This window comes from Vanellus vanellus (genome assembly GCF_965231255.1).
Source record: "Vanellus vanellus genome assembly, chromosome: Z".
In the NCBI taxonomy this organism is placed as follows: domain Eukaryota; kingdom Metazoa; phylum Chordata; class Aves; order Charadriiformes; family Charadriidae; genus Vanellus; species Vanellus vanellus.
The window spans coordinates 56,873,217-56,886,126 of record NC_138908.1 but is presented as its reverse complement, the minus strand read 5'-3'; the positions used below and the strand labels follow the sequence as shown (position 1 = coordinate 56,886,126).

Below are 12,910 nucleotides of genomic sequence, written 5' to 3'. Positions count from 1 at the left end.
AAAAACTTAAGAGGAAAATTAAATATTTTCTTTTTATCAGATGTTTAGTCTCTTTTTAAACATCTTTAATTACTTCACAGTTGTATTTGAAGGGAAAAGTAGAAGCAACGCCAAATTTTAACAGATTTCTGCTTCTATTTTGCAAAGAAAGCATAATCCTATATTCTAAAAATGTTAGGTATATGGCAAAGAGGCACAGATGAAAAACGATACAATGAAAGTGAAAAGATGTGGTGGAGAATCGAGAAAGATGTTACTTTGCTCTAGTTTGGACCACTGCTATAGTTTGAGGGTGGCATCGGGCATCTACATAGAACTTCCTTCTTTTGTTGTGCCTGTTAAAATGAAAGGGGAAAAAAAAAAGGGTTACATATCAAGAATATATTGTCTTCCATGGAAATAAAATTAATTGGTTTTCTAAATGTGAGTTTTCCTAAGTTAAAAGGCAGTTGTAAATTTTGGTTATCATACCCAAATTAAGTGTAAGATTGAATGGAGGTTCTGGTCCATTTAAAATAAGAAAGTCCATTTCAGCCAGTCAGATGAGATTTATACATGACAAAAACTAAAACAGACTACGAAACAGAACAAGGAGACAACTGAAGAAGCTGCAGGAATGCCTCCACACACACATACTCTTTTAAAGGAATACAACTGTGGTCTTTAATACAGATTTTCAGTGTTGCCCTGGATAACCAAACATGAGCCAACAAAGCAGTAAAATGGAGACTATGACAATTGCCTAGTTTTCTCCGGTGATTTTATGTCAGATTGATGCTTTGAACAACTGAATAGTTACAACACAGTCTCTGCTGTGTAACCCCCTTCCTGACATACAGTCCTACAGTGACCTTCAGTTGCCTCTCAGGTTTCATTTGATTTGCAGATCCCTTTCAAATGTTGCTACAAGGCAGATCCCTGAAAGTAAGTTTGGATATACCAGTAACAGTTTCACTTTTAGCAACTTAGACTGGCATACTTCACTGTTTTTTACAGCTCTTTTTAACCACCAATGATAAAAAAAATTCACATCTTCAGCGTTCATGGACACAAGAGATGGATGCCACAGACTGTTAGGTTATGGGATAAAAGCTCCTCTGCTCCCCCACAGAGAGGCAATGGCAGGTGGGGGAGCCCAATTTTCTAAATGTGAGTTTTCCTAAGTTAAAAGGCAGTTGTAAATTTTGGTTATCATAACCAAATTAAGTGCAAGATTGAATGGAAGTTCTGGTCCATTTAAAATAAGAAAGTCCTGTCCCTGCTACTGCCAAGCCCACCACAGGAGATATTGGCCCATCTCCACAAGCACAGAGGAGCACAGAGGTCCCAAGGCAAGTAGGAACTCAAATTAATTAATTAACCCAGACAGACACACTGCCTGGGTCCTGCCTTTGGGTTGGGGGGAAGAGGGGAAGACATTATGGGATGCAGGAGAAGAGCATTTTGGCATTGCGAGGGCTTATTATGAGATGTTTAGGAGAAAAGGGATACAGCTAAGTGATTCTGGGAGGAACGAGTGCAAGACAATAGAGGGGTACAGGGGTAAACAGGGCCAGTCAGATATAAATAGCTGATGATTGATGCACTTGCACCCAACTAGTGCAGTCTCTCCTCTCATCTTGTTAAACTCTTTGCTCATTCTTTTCATGTGTGATGGGACTTTAAACATAGTACCTGTGGCATAACTGCATGGCTTCTGCAGCAGCTGTCCCTTCATCCAGCAAAGATGCGTTAGCCACATCCATTCCTGTGATATCGCACACCATAGTCTGGTAATTCAGCAGGCTCTCCAGCCTGCCCTGGGAGACCTCAGGTTGGTAAGGAGTATACTGGGTAACCCTGTAAGAAAAGAATTCTGAGTTTGGGTCTAGGAAAATAAACGTTTAACAGAATTATGCCAATATGTAACTGAACTTTGTCATAGGAAAAATAAATTGTAAAGCATAACTCACTAACACCAAAGCTTGTTAGAAAACAGGTTTTTTTAGATGGCTGTAATTTATTACTGTCCTGGAAGCCTGAGAATATTTTCTCTTCTGGTATTGACTTGGCTTTTTACAGGAGAATTATTATATTTCTCTATTTTCAAAAGAGAAATTACTTTCGAAACAGAGGTGTGACTGCAACTTGGGGAAGGGAGAGGCGCTCAGTGAGGGAGAACTGAGTCGAGTCACAATATGCAAATGAGAATGCCAAGTTCAAACATATCTAGGTATTGCCATTATCTTTCAATAATGTTTCTGAAGCCCTTTACTTGCCAAGTCTTCTCACCTCTTATGGGAGGGAAGGCACCTGGCATTTCACAGGATCAAGCTCAGAAATATGCAATTTCTTGTGAAATGACAGTTTCCATATGTATTAGTGAAGGGAGGTGAGACTGGTGTGAGTTTTACCTGTTGTCATTTGGAGAACAAAAGGGTAGAGGCAATATAAGCAACTCCTTAGAAAAGGCAACAATCTAAGGGAAACACTCCATTATAACAGTTCAGAAAAACAAAGCAGCATAGGTCCAGGCATGAAAGGCAAGAACAGAGATCAGACTCTCCTCGCACTGCTGGAAATTTGGGTATTGGATTCCATCGTGACTCAGCACAGACTTTACACCAGTTTGAATTCAGAGTACTGGCCAGAAACAAGTAATAAGTGGGAACACTCACAGCCTCTGTTTTTTAGCAATGGAAGAAAACAAAAGTTGGTTTCCTGAAAGAGTAGTAGTAGTAAGCCCCCAACTTTTGAAAAATGGGTGAAAGTATAATCTTTAAAGAGATTGAACTATTTGGAAGCGCATGTCAAGTAAAGTCAACAGAAGGTGGGCAACAAAGGAGTTTAAAGAACAAGCTGCAGAACCTTTGGTATAGAGCAAGATGAGAGGAGTAATAAAATAGTAATGCAGGAGAGAAGGTAGGAAAAAAATCTCGAAGAAGAGAATGGAAGAGCTAGAAACATACTTAATAAGTAAACTCAAAGTGTAATATAAGATGCTAATGTATTTATTGTCTATTTAAATGGTACATGTGCTCAAATTTCTCACATATACTATTCAGTGCAGTGACAGAAGGCAATGGTTATATACCAAATTAGATAAATATTGATGATTTTCCCAAACTAAACTACTTAATTTTAAACTACTTATCATCAAATACTTGACTGCATAGTTCACAAGCGAGACCATGTCCTGGGCTGCATGCAACATTGCTCATCTCAATAGTAACTTTTTTTTTTTTTCTCCATGGCTGCTAAACCCAGTTTTCAGTTTCTCAGATAAACTTTCAGTCTGGGAGTATAAAGATTTGTTTTCCTAAGCGTCCCCCTGCCCTCCCAGTTCTCACTAACAAAAAGCATTATTCCCAAATTCTTTGCATGAACAAGGAGTGTTCTTGCTTAATAAAAGAAACTCCTCTGTATTTGAAGTTAACAATCTTACTTTCTCATTTTATTTCAGCTAAAGACTTTTTTTGCATTATAACTTGCAGGAGGAACTAGAAGTAGACTAATAAGAATTAAAACATTGAGATTAATTGAAATGCATTACAGAAATACTACTCAGTGCAAGAGAAGAAAAATAAAATCAAGAATCATTGGTCGGTACTTGCCAGAATAATTAGTTAATAGAAGTGAGATTTTAGTTAAAGTTGAGTATACTGGCTTTATTGCCCATTTCACCAAAAACAGTTTCATTAAACCACTACTAACTAGGGACTGATGCAAAATGAAACAGGTAGGGAAAAAAAGAGAAAAATCAGTACTAGAGAAGCAATACTTCACATTAAACTTGGCTGCAAATTTTGCTAAAGGTCATTAAAGTTGTAGCTGTTCACATGGTGCAAAATTCTCTATTTTGTTTTCAAAGACAAAGCATCTTTCTTAAGATATGAGCAATGTTCACCCATCCTCACTTGATGAGAACCCCCTTTCCTAAGATTTTATCTTATCTAATTAGAGATAGACTTTGCAATGAAAGTTTCAAAGCAGACCACTCAAAACAGCTATCCAGAAACCTATTAAAAAAGTCTCAAGAATTTCCACTCATAGTTTATGCTCAAATGATTTTTTAAAGGAAGTTTTTATATTGTGTAAAATAAATTAATAAACCTATTCTTAAACTGCTACTTAGTAGCTGCTAATTTGACTGTTCCCTTGAATAACCTCAGTCCTACCCACAGAGCTGGGATAGCACACTATACTACAAAACAGAATTAATAAAGCTTTGTGATTTTGATGTCATCCTTTTGATCGGTAAAAACAGTTGAAGTAAAACCAACCAATTTCAGAAAGGGTGGAAAAAATTCAATCAAGAAATCTTGAATTCCAGTATTACCACAAATTACAGTGCATGAAGTTTAACAGTTGTACAGGTAAAGACACCTTTTATAACATAAAAAAAAATAAATATTTAAACACTTTCCCTTATTTTTAGAAGGTCGTTTGGTACTGTCTAAGCATCTAAATCTTTTAATATAATAATTCCACTTCTCCACAATTTCTTCAAATGAAATAGCTGGCGTTAGTCTGCACTCTGACTTCTGCCTGAATCTGTACTACATGTTAAGTGACTTTTTAAAGTCATTTAAAAGCAAACTCTTTAAAAGTAAAAGTAGTTTCAAAGGCAAACTTTTACAAAAATCTGGCTTATGGAAGAGCAGAAGCTTTCACACTTGGGAGTTGGGTTTATTCTACGTTTAGCAACTAAACAGACTATACATTAACTACAGGATTAACAATTATGGCTTCTTTATAGTAAAGTTTGCTCTTGCTTCCACGCAAAGATTCAGAAAACTCCATTATCAAGCAATATTCAAGGAATTAGTTCTTGGTTAGTATTTGTAGGTGTACAGTCAATAAGATCTAAGACTAAGCCCAATTTATTTCTTAATACACAGTAAGTTCTAGCACAATAGTTCACCATATATCTTCCTTAGTGATTTTTTCTAGACTCTGACTGACTCTGGATAGTTAAAGTGTTCATAATCAACTCAATACTTTTATCTTGTTATAAATTATATTCTTGCTGTTTTAAACGCATGCAAGACTAATCTCATTCAATGGCAGACCTAAAATTGATTTGGATTTGCAGTTATACAGAGTATTCTTTTTAAGATCTGACAATCAACAAGATGAAACCAACTTAAAGTAAGGACAGACTGCTAGCAGAATATAAAGCCAACATACATGAGCCACAGAAAAAAGATAATTCATACATTTGACAACACTGGAAAACTGAGACTAAAGTTCAGTCATGAATACATGAAATTTTCAAATTATTGGACTTGCATGGACTGGGCATCACTATTAAGGCCAAAACTGAAACAAAACAAAACAAAACAAGGTGTATTTAATTTAAATATGAACATACATAAATATTGCAGTGTAGAAAGACACTACAATAAAGCTGTACAACTGGGACCCATCCACCTGCAAGCCGTTCCATCCAGCCTGTAAAATGCCCAAATGTTGTACTGTATATAGAGTTCCAGATGCGTCACTTGGAACTTTATGTATCTTTGAAAAGCAGTTATCAGGGTGTTCCAAAAACGGAATCTTACCCATGAGTTTGAGAAAGCTGGATAGTCAGATGATAGGGCATGGAGACGTGCCACTTTCCACCTGAAGCATAAACACTGCCAGTTTGGCACGCTTTGCAGTTGTTTGTGCAGCTTTTTCTATCCAGTTTACAAGTAGAAACCAGCTACGTAATGTTTGTATCAGATTTTTGCACGGTACGCAGCAATTTTCAGAATGCAACGCATAAGAGCTGAGTGCTACTAGCTAGGAAGTTTAATAAGTTACACTACCAATGTAAAGATTGCAGGTGTCCTTGGTACAGGTACTTTATTCTTACGTATTTAACATCTGGGGGCAAAGCAATCAAATGAAAGCAATCAAATGAGCTGTACTCTGTAGACCTCTACATCATGCTCTGCTGTATGGTATTAGGAAAGCCAATGTCACTCCGGTCTTCAAAAAGGGCAAGAAGGAGGACCTGGGGAACTACAGGCCAGTCAGCCTCACCTCCATCCCTGGAAAGATGATGGAACAGCTTGTTCTGGGCATCATCTCAAGGCACGTGGAGGAAGAGAAGGCTATCAGAAGTACTCAGCATGGATTCACCAAGGGGAAATCATGCCTGACTAATCTGATAGCCTTCTGTGATGGTGTGACTGGATGGATAGATGAGGGAAGAGCGGTAGATGTGGTCTACCTTGACTTCAGCAAGGCGTTCGACATGGTCTCCCACAGCATCCTCATAGGGAAGCTTAGAAAGAGTGGGTTAGATGAATGGACAGTAAGGTAGATAGAAAACTGGTTGCAAGACAGAGCTCAGAGGGTTGTGGTTAGGGGCGCAGAGTCTAGTTGGAGATCAGTGACAAGTGGTGTTCCCCAGGGGTCAGTACTGGGTCCAGTTCTGTTCAATATATTCATCAACGACTTGGATGAGGGGATAGAGTGCACCCTCAGCAAGTTTGCTGATGATACAAAGCTGGGAGGGGTGGCTGACACACCAGAAGGCTGTGCTGCCATACAGAGAGACCTGGACAGGCTGGAGAGTTGGGCAGAGAGGAATCTTATGAAATTCAATAAGGACAAGTGTAGGGTGCTGCACCTGGGGAGGAATAACCCCATGCAGCAGTACAGGTTGGGGGCTGACCTGCTGGAGAGCAGCTCTGTAGAAAGAGACCTGGGAGTCCTGGTGGACAACAGGATGACCATGAGCCGGCAATGTGCCCTTGTGGCCAAGAAGGCCAATGGCATCCTGGGGTGCATCAAGAAGAGTGTGGCCAGCAGGTCGAGGGAGGTCATCCTCCCCCTCTACTCTGCCTTGGTGAGGCCGCACCTGGAGTACTGTGTCCAGTTCTGGGCTCCCCAGCTCAAGAAGGACAGGGAACTGCTGGAGAGGGTGCAGCATAGAGCTACCAAGATGATTAGGGGACTGGAACACCTCTCTTATGAAGAAAGACTAAGGGAATTGGGTCTCTTTAGTCTGGAAAAAAGACGGTTGAGGGCGGACCTGATCCATGCTTATAAATACTTAAAGGGTGGGTGCCAGGAGGATGGGGTCAGGCTCTTTTCGGTGGTGCCCAGTGACAGGACAAGAGGTAACAGGCACAAACTTGAGTATAGGAAGTTCCACCTAAACATGAGGAGTAACTTCTTTACCTTGAGGGTGGTAGAGCACTGGAACAGGCTGCCCAGGGAGGTGGTGGAGTCTCCATCTCTGGAGACATTCAAAACCCGCCTGGACATTCAAAAACCGCCTGGTTCCTGTGCAACCTGCTCTAAGGTGTCTCCGCTCTGGCAGTGGGGTTTGACTAGATGATCTCCAGAGGTCCCTTCCAACCCTATGATTCTATGATTAGTATGACTTTAAAGGCCTTCTTGGTTTCAAGGCCTGATAAGTATTTTTATCCATTTAAGCCCCCCAAATAAATACTACACTGTTTTGACACATATGTTAATAAGGAGCCTATATGTAAGCTGGTTTCTGAAACCAAATATTCTTCTCATCTTCAGTTATTAATTTATATTCAAGGCAGGGAACAGAATTAATTTGCTACAAGGAAAAGAGCTCAGCACACATTGGGTGTGAAAAAATTTAATGAATATGTTAATACAGGATACAGCAGAATAAAGACTAAGCACCCATAACAGCCCATATGGGGGGGCTAGATGGGCTAGATGAGGTGACAGTGAGATGGATTGAGAGTTGGCTGCGGAACAGAACTCAGAGGGTTGTGATCAGCGGCACAGAGTCTAGTTGGAGGCCTGTAACCAGTGGTGTCCCCCAGGGGTCAATACTCAGTCCAATTTTGTTTCATATATTCATTAATGACTTGGATGAGGGGACAGAGTGTATCCTCAGCAAGTTTGCTGATGATACCAAACTGGGTGGGGTGGCTGACACCCCAGAGGGCCGTGTTGCCATCCAGCATGACCTGGACAGGCTGGAGAGCTGGGCAGAGAAGAACCTAATGAGGTTCAACAAAAGCAAGTGCAAGGTCCTGCACCTGAGGAGGAAAAATGCAAAGCACTGGTATAGGTTAGGGGTGGACCTGCTGGGAAGTAGCTCTGAGGAGAAGGATCTGGGGGTCCTAGTTGGTGGTAAATTATCCATGGCCCAGCAATGTGCCCTTGTTGCCAAAAAGGCCAATGGAATCCTGGGCTGCATAGGGAAGAGTGTGGCCAGTAGGTCGAAGGAGGTCATTCTCCCCCTCTACTTTGCACTGGTGAGGCCACAACTGGAATACTGTGTCCAGTTCTGGGCTCCCCGGTTCAAGAGGGACAGGGAACTGCTGGAGTGAGTCCAGTGAAGGGCAACTAAGATGATTGCAGGATTGGAGCATCTGCCTTATGAGGAAAGGCTGAGAGATCTGGGACTCTTTAGCCTGGAGAAGAGAAGGCTGAGGTGAGACCTTATTATGGCATACAAGTATCTAAAGGGTGGGTTGAAGGAGGATGGAGCCAGGCTCTTTTCAATGGTTCCCAGTGACAGGACGAGGGGTAACGGGCACAAGTTAGAACACAGGAAGTTCCGTTCAAATACACGGAAACACTTCTTTACGGTGAGGGTGACAGAGCACTGGCACAGGCTGCCCAGGGAGGTTGTGGAGTCCCCTTCTCTGGAGATTTTCAAGACCCGCCTGGATGCAGTCCTGAGTAATGTGCTCTGGGCAATCCTGCTTTGGCAGGGGAGTGGGACTAGATCTCTAGAGGTCCCTTCCAACTCTGAAAACTCCATGATTCCGTGATAACAGCAGGACAGGTATTCATATATTTGAAGGGGTCTGTGCTGAAAGTCTCATAATTGGTGGCATGCCCCCCAGAAAATCCTTCTGCCTGCATTTTAGAGTTGAGTTGTTCTAAAGAGAAAGTAAATTGCACATTGGCCTGCTATTTATTTGTTTGGAAAAAAATAGGCTAATATTTTTGGTAATATCAACTAATTAGTGTATGGAAAATACTTCCATCCCATGTTAGCATGGAACTGTTAGTCACAGATTGCTAGGAACAATGACATGTTATCAGCAGCCAGTAACCAAGACCAAGGAAATCAAGTATCAAAAATAAGGGACACTTATCCTCTACCTTCTGTGACTAAGTCTAATCCCTCACGTAGAAGACTGGAATCTTAACTGCAGCGTTTCAGGTCCACAATAAAATTTCTTTGCTTGTTCTCTAATTTTCAAAGTGTTCTTTGGATAAAAAATCTGAAAAATATCTACCCCAAATGTTTTGAAATTGTTTCTTTCATGACTACAGAAGTAGTTAAACTGGGATTCAGACTTAAAAGAAAAGGATGCTTTTCTAAAGCTACCAGTACAAGAAATTCCTGCATGATGACTTCCCAGGCACTTATTAGTGTATGGTTTTGGTCAGACAGTTTTATGTCACAGTAATTAAGCTATTCAGCTTTCATTGTGAATGGAGATATTATAGATCATTGCCCAAAAGCTTCAAAAATTTTAAAACTTCAACAGTGTTGAGTATTTTCTTAAGAGAATCTGAGATATGGGAAGACTTGTGGTAATCTTCTAAAGCAAGCAGTATGGGTCAGTAGTCTCATTTGCAGCCAAAAATACATTTTGTATTTTTGTACAGTCTCCCCCTGAAATCTACAGTCTCCCCCTGAAATCTACCCCTTTGCTTCCTACCTCCTCTTAGCATGTTCACGTGTCCTAAATACTGTGAAGCCCTTCACTTCTGTGTCTGCAGACTTCTATGAACAATCTTTCATAAACTTATGTTGTATTCCAATGCAAGCTTTGCTCTAACAAATACCAAGCAACAAGGAACTACGAGTCATGTGAGAGGCAGAACTGAGCAGAAACAATAAGCCTCCGCTTGCAGCACTTCCCTTGGAGCTGCACTGTGAAGTGTGTTAGCATGGAAAGTGTCACACACTCAGCAGATGTAAGGAGAGGTCTGAATTCTTGAACAGCTTCCATAAAGCGTGTATAGCTGCTTTTGCACGCATACACATAAACCCTCTCCCCAACAAACATTTTAGCCTTCACTTCAGCCATTTAAAAGTCTAGCTTTTTGCCACCTAGTCTGACTTTACTGGACACTCCAAGAACAGATTTCTGGGTAGACTCTCCCGGTTGTTTCATTAACACTATACAATTTTTTAGTATTTAAAAATATGCAGTTCATTTTGGTCCACTTACTTTTTAACCATTTTTATTTTTGCCTCTAGCAACAGACTGTTTGTTTTGTGGCACTGTACTGAAATATTTAGATTGCGTATTTTGCAAAAAGCAGGTGGGCATATGGTCAAATAAAACTGTATGGACTTACTGCATAGATTCCTGGAACCCAAACTGTGCAACTTTTTCATCAGTTCAAAAGTTTGAGATGCAAATAGAGCAGACAAATCCAATAATACATAGACTTGAAGGTCTACAGATACATAGACCCATTCATGGCAACCCAAAGTAAAAAACAATATAGCATCTAAGTAACAATAGCTTTTTATACTGACTAATTTCACTCTTTTGGTTTGTTTGGTTGTTTGATTTTTTTTTTTACATATATATAACCTTTAAATACTGCTTTTATTAAAATAAAAATTAGTAATAAAGATGACAGTCATTTTAATATGGTACGAAAAAAAGGATGTTACTGACTAGAGATACAGGAACTTCTAAACAAAAGGGTAGCAGTGGCATTCAGTCTGTTGGAAAGTGAGACTCCACATTAAATTTAGTTTTCCTGTTGCATCAATTCAGAGTTACAGTTCTTTAGAGAAATGTCAATGCTAAATGAGTATTTATAATCAAGCTTTAGAGCCTCTGTCAGAAAAAGTACATCACGAGACAAAACTCCATTATTATTTAGATTAATGGTGTTCGTAAGATATAAATCAATGCATCAACATATTTTCCTTTTCACAATTAAGTAAAAAATCCCAACGACCAAACCAATAACATTCAAATTCAAGTCTGTCAGACAAGCTATTCTTTTGCTTGTCCCAAAAAACTGAAATGTCAGCTGGGTGATGAGAACAAAGTACAATATTCTCAGCCTCTTCAGAAATGAATTATCCAGTACTGCTGTCTACATATTTTCAGGAGACGGTGAATTATTTCTTCACAACAACATACTTCATGAATACACATGCAAACTATTGAACGTCTCTGGTTTCAAAAAAATCAAAAAAGAAATACGAAGAGAAAAGCCTTTAAAATTTTCAAGGCTTCTTACTTCCTCATAAGAAAACCATAATCAGAATATTGCATAGTATTTAACTACCTCCACCCAAAACTGCATATACCAGTGGAGGAGGGAGATGGTTTAAATTTAGGCAGAAGTTAGGAAAGAATTACTTTAGTTTAGGAGTTAAGTTTGCATACTTCCTTAAAGCAAAAAAATATTCTTGGTTCAGTTCATAATAAATAGGAACTGTGAATAGAAGTCACAAAAATCAATGAAATATTTTACAGGAAAAGCATCTTCTAAAGTCAAAAGTATTCCTTTTCCTTTCTAGCTTCAGCATGAACAACACAGTTCCTACACTTACACATTAGTATCAAATGTATGAAAGCCTTAGTCAAGAAAACAGCTTTGGGGTATATTTGCCTATGCTGAAACAAACTTCAGACGTATTTTTATAGATAGACATTTAAAAAGAAAATGTTGTACATTACCATCCTGCATTCTCCAACAAATTCCGTGCAATGGGCTGAGGCACCGAGCAGTTGTAATAACCCATGCCTATATAGGACCTCCATATCTTGTTCTTGCTTGCAATATTGTATAGAGTTTCAAGGATTTCACTTTCACCTAATTGAAAAGAAATTATGTCAGTTAATACAGTTATATATAATGCTAAACAGTTTTTAATTGAAATGCCTTGTACTCCTGTGTAAAAAAAAAATGCAACATCAGTGATGCAAGCATAAAAACTAGCAGACTAAGGTGCAAACCAAGAACAGTAAAGATAAAATAATAACCTGGTAAAATTTTCTAAGAAAGTTTAAATTCTGCCAAAATTATGGAAAAGGCAAAAACCGAATAATAACAGGATTTCAATCAACATGGAAACAATAGCAAGAGAAACGGCTGTAGGAAAACGGCTTATGGAGCCCTTTTTATGCTAATATAAAATACATTCTGGGTCTCTTGCATGTGCATTAAAATATATCTCAGAAGGTACCTTTTATTAGCTAAGCCTTGCAGAATCAACAACTGGATGAAGCCATGGTTATCCACAACTTGATTTTGTGTTTCTAACAGAGCCACATTTGCACAAACTGGGTTTACACCAAGCACTCAGGAGTAATTCCTTAGTATTAAGTAATTTTATTTTCTCACATTTTCCCTAAATAGCTGATAAAATGGAACAGTTCTTTTCATTCAGTGTCAGAATACTTCACCAGTTTATTAAAAAAAAAAGAAAAAAGAAAAAAGTGTGAATACAGTATTTCTTGCCTAACAAATTCCATTTCAGATTAACTTTTAAATGAGTCCGCCTATCTAATTTGGAGTAATCACAACAGAATGCTTTTGAAATGTTCAGATGGAAAGCATTCGCACTCCCTCCCTCCCTCCTCCAACTATAGTTCAGTCTTTGGTCTCTCTTCTACACACTTCACAGTGTCCTGAAGGCTGTGCAAAAATCACATTCCATCAACCTGTTCCTAGCAGTCAATGAATAGTGCTGCCCAACATCTGCCAAAGGGAAAGATTTCCAAAACATTTTAGTACCTGAGGATGCAGAAAGACGGTCAGTAGGCTGTCTAAGGTTCCGCAGAGAGATAGAATCATAGAATAGAATCATAGAATCGTCTAGGTTGGAAGGGACTTTTAAGATCATTGAGTCCAACCATTAACCTAACACTGCCAAAACCACCACTAAACCATGTCCCTAAGCACCACGTCTACCCATCTTTTAAATACCTCCAGGGATGGTGAC

General features: G+C 39.3%; 1 protein-coding gene across 1 annotated transcript in view; it reads right to left on the bottom strand.

The window, feature by feature from the left end:
• The window catches only part of GLDC (glycine decarboxylase), a gene marked incomplete at both ends in the record, with an annotated part of 46,109 nt that overhangs the window by 24,620 nt on the left and 8,579 nt on the right, over nt 1–12,910 (bottom strand). Inside the window, 3 exons of the mRNA XM_082497987.1 lie at nt 258–335; nt 1,675–1,839; nt 11,643–11,778. Of these exons, the coding sequence (XP_082354113.1) occupies nt 258–335; nt 1,675–1,839; nt 11,643–11,778 (379 nt within the window). The remainder of the gene's footprint in view (nt 1–257; nt 336–1,674; nt 1,840–11,642; nt 11,779–12,910) is intronic.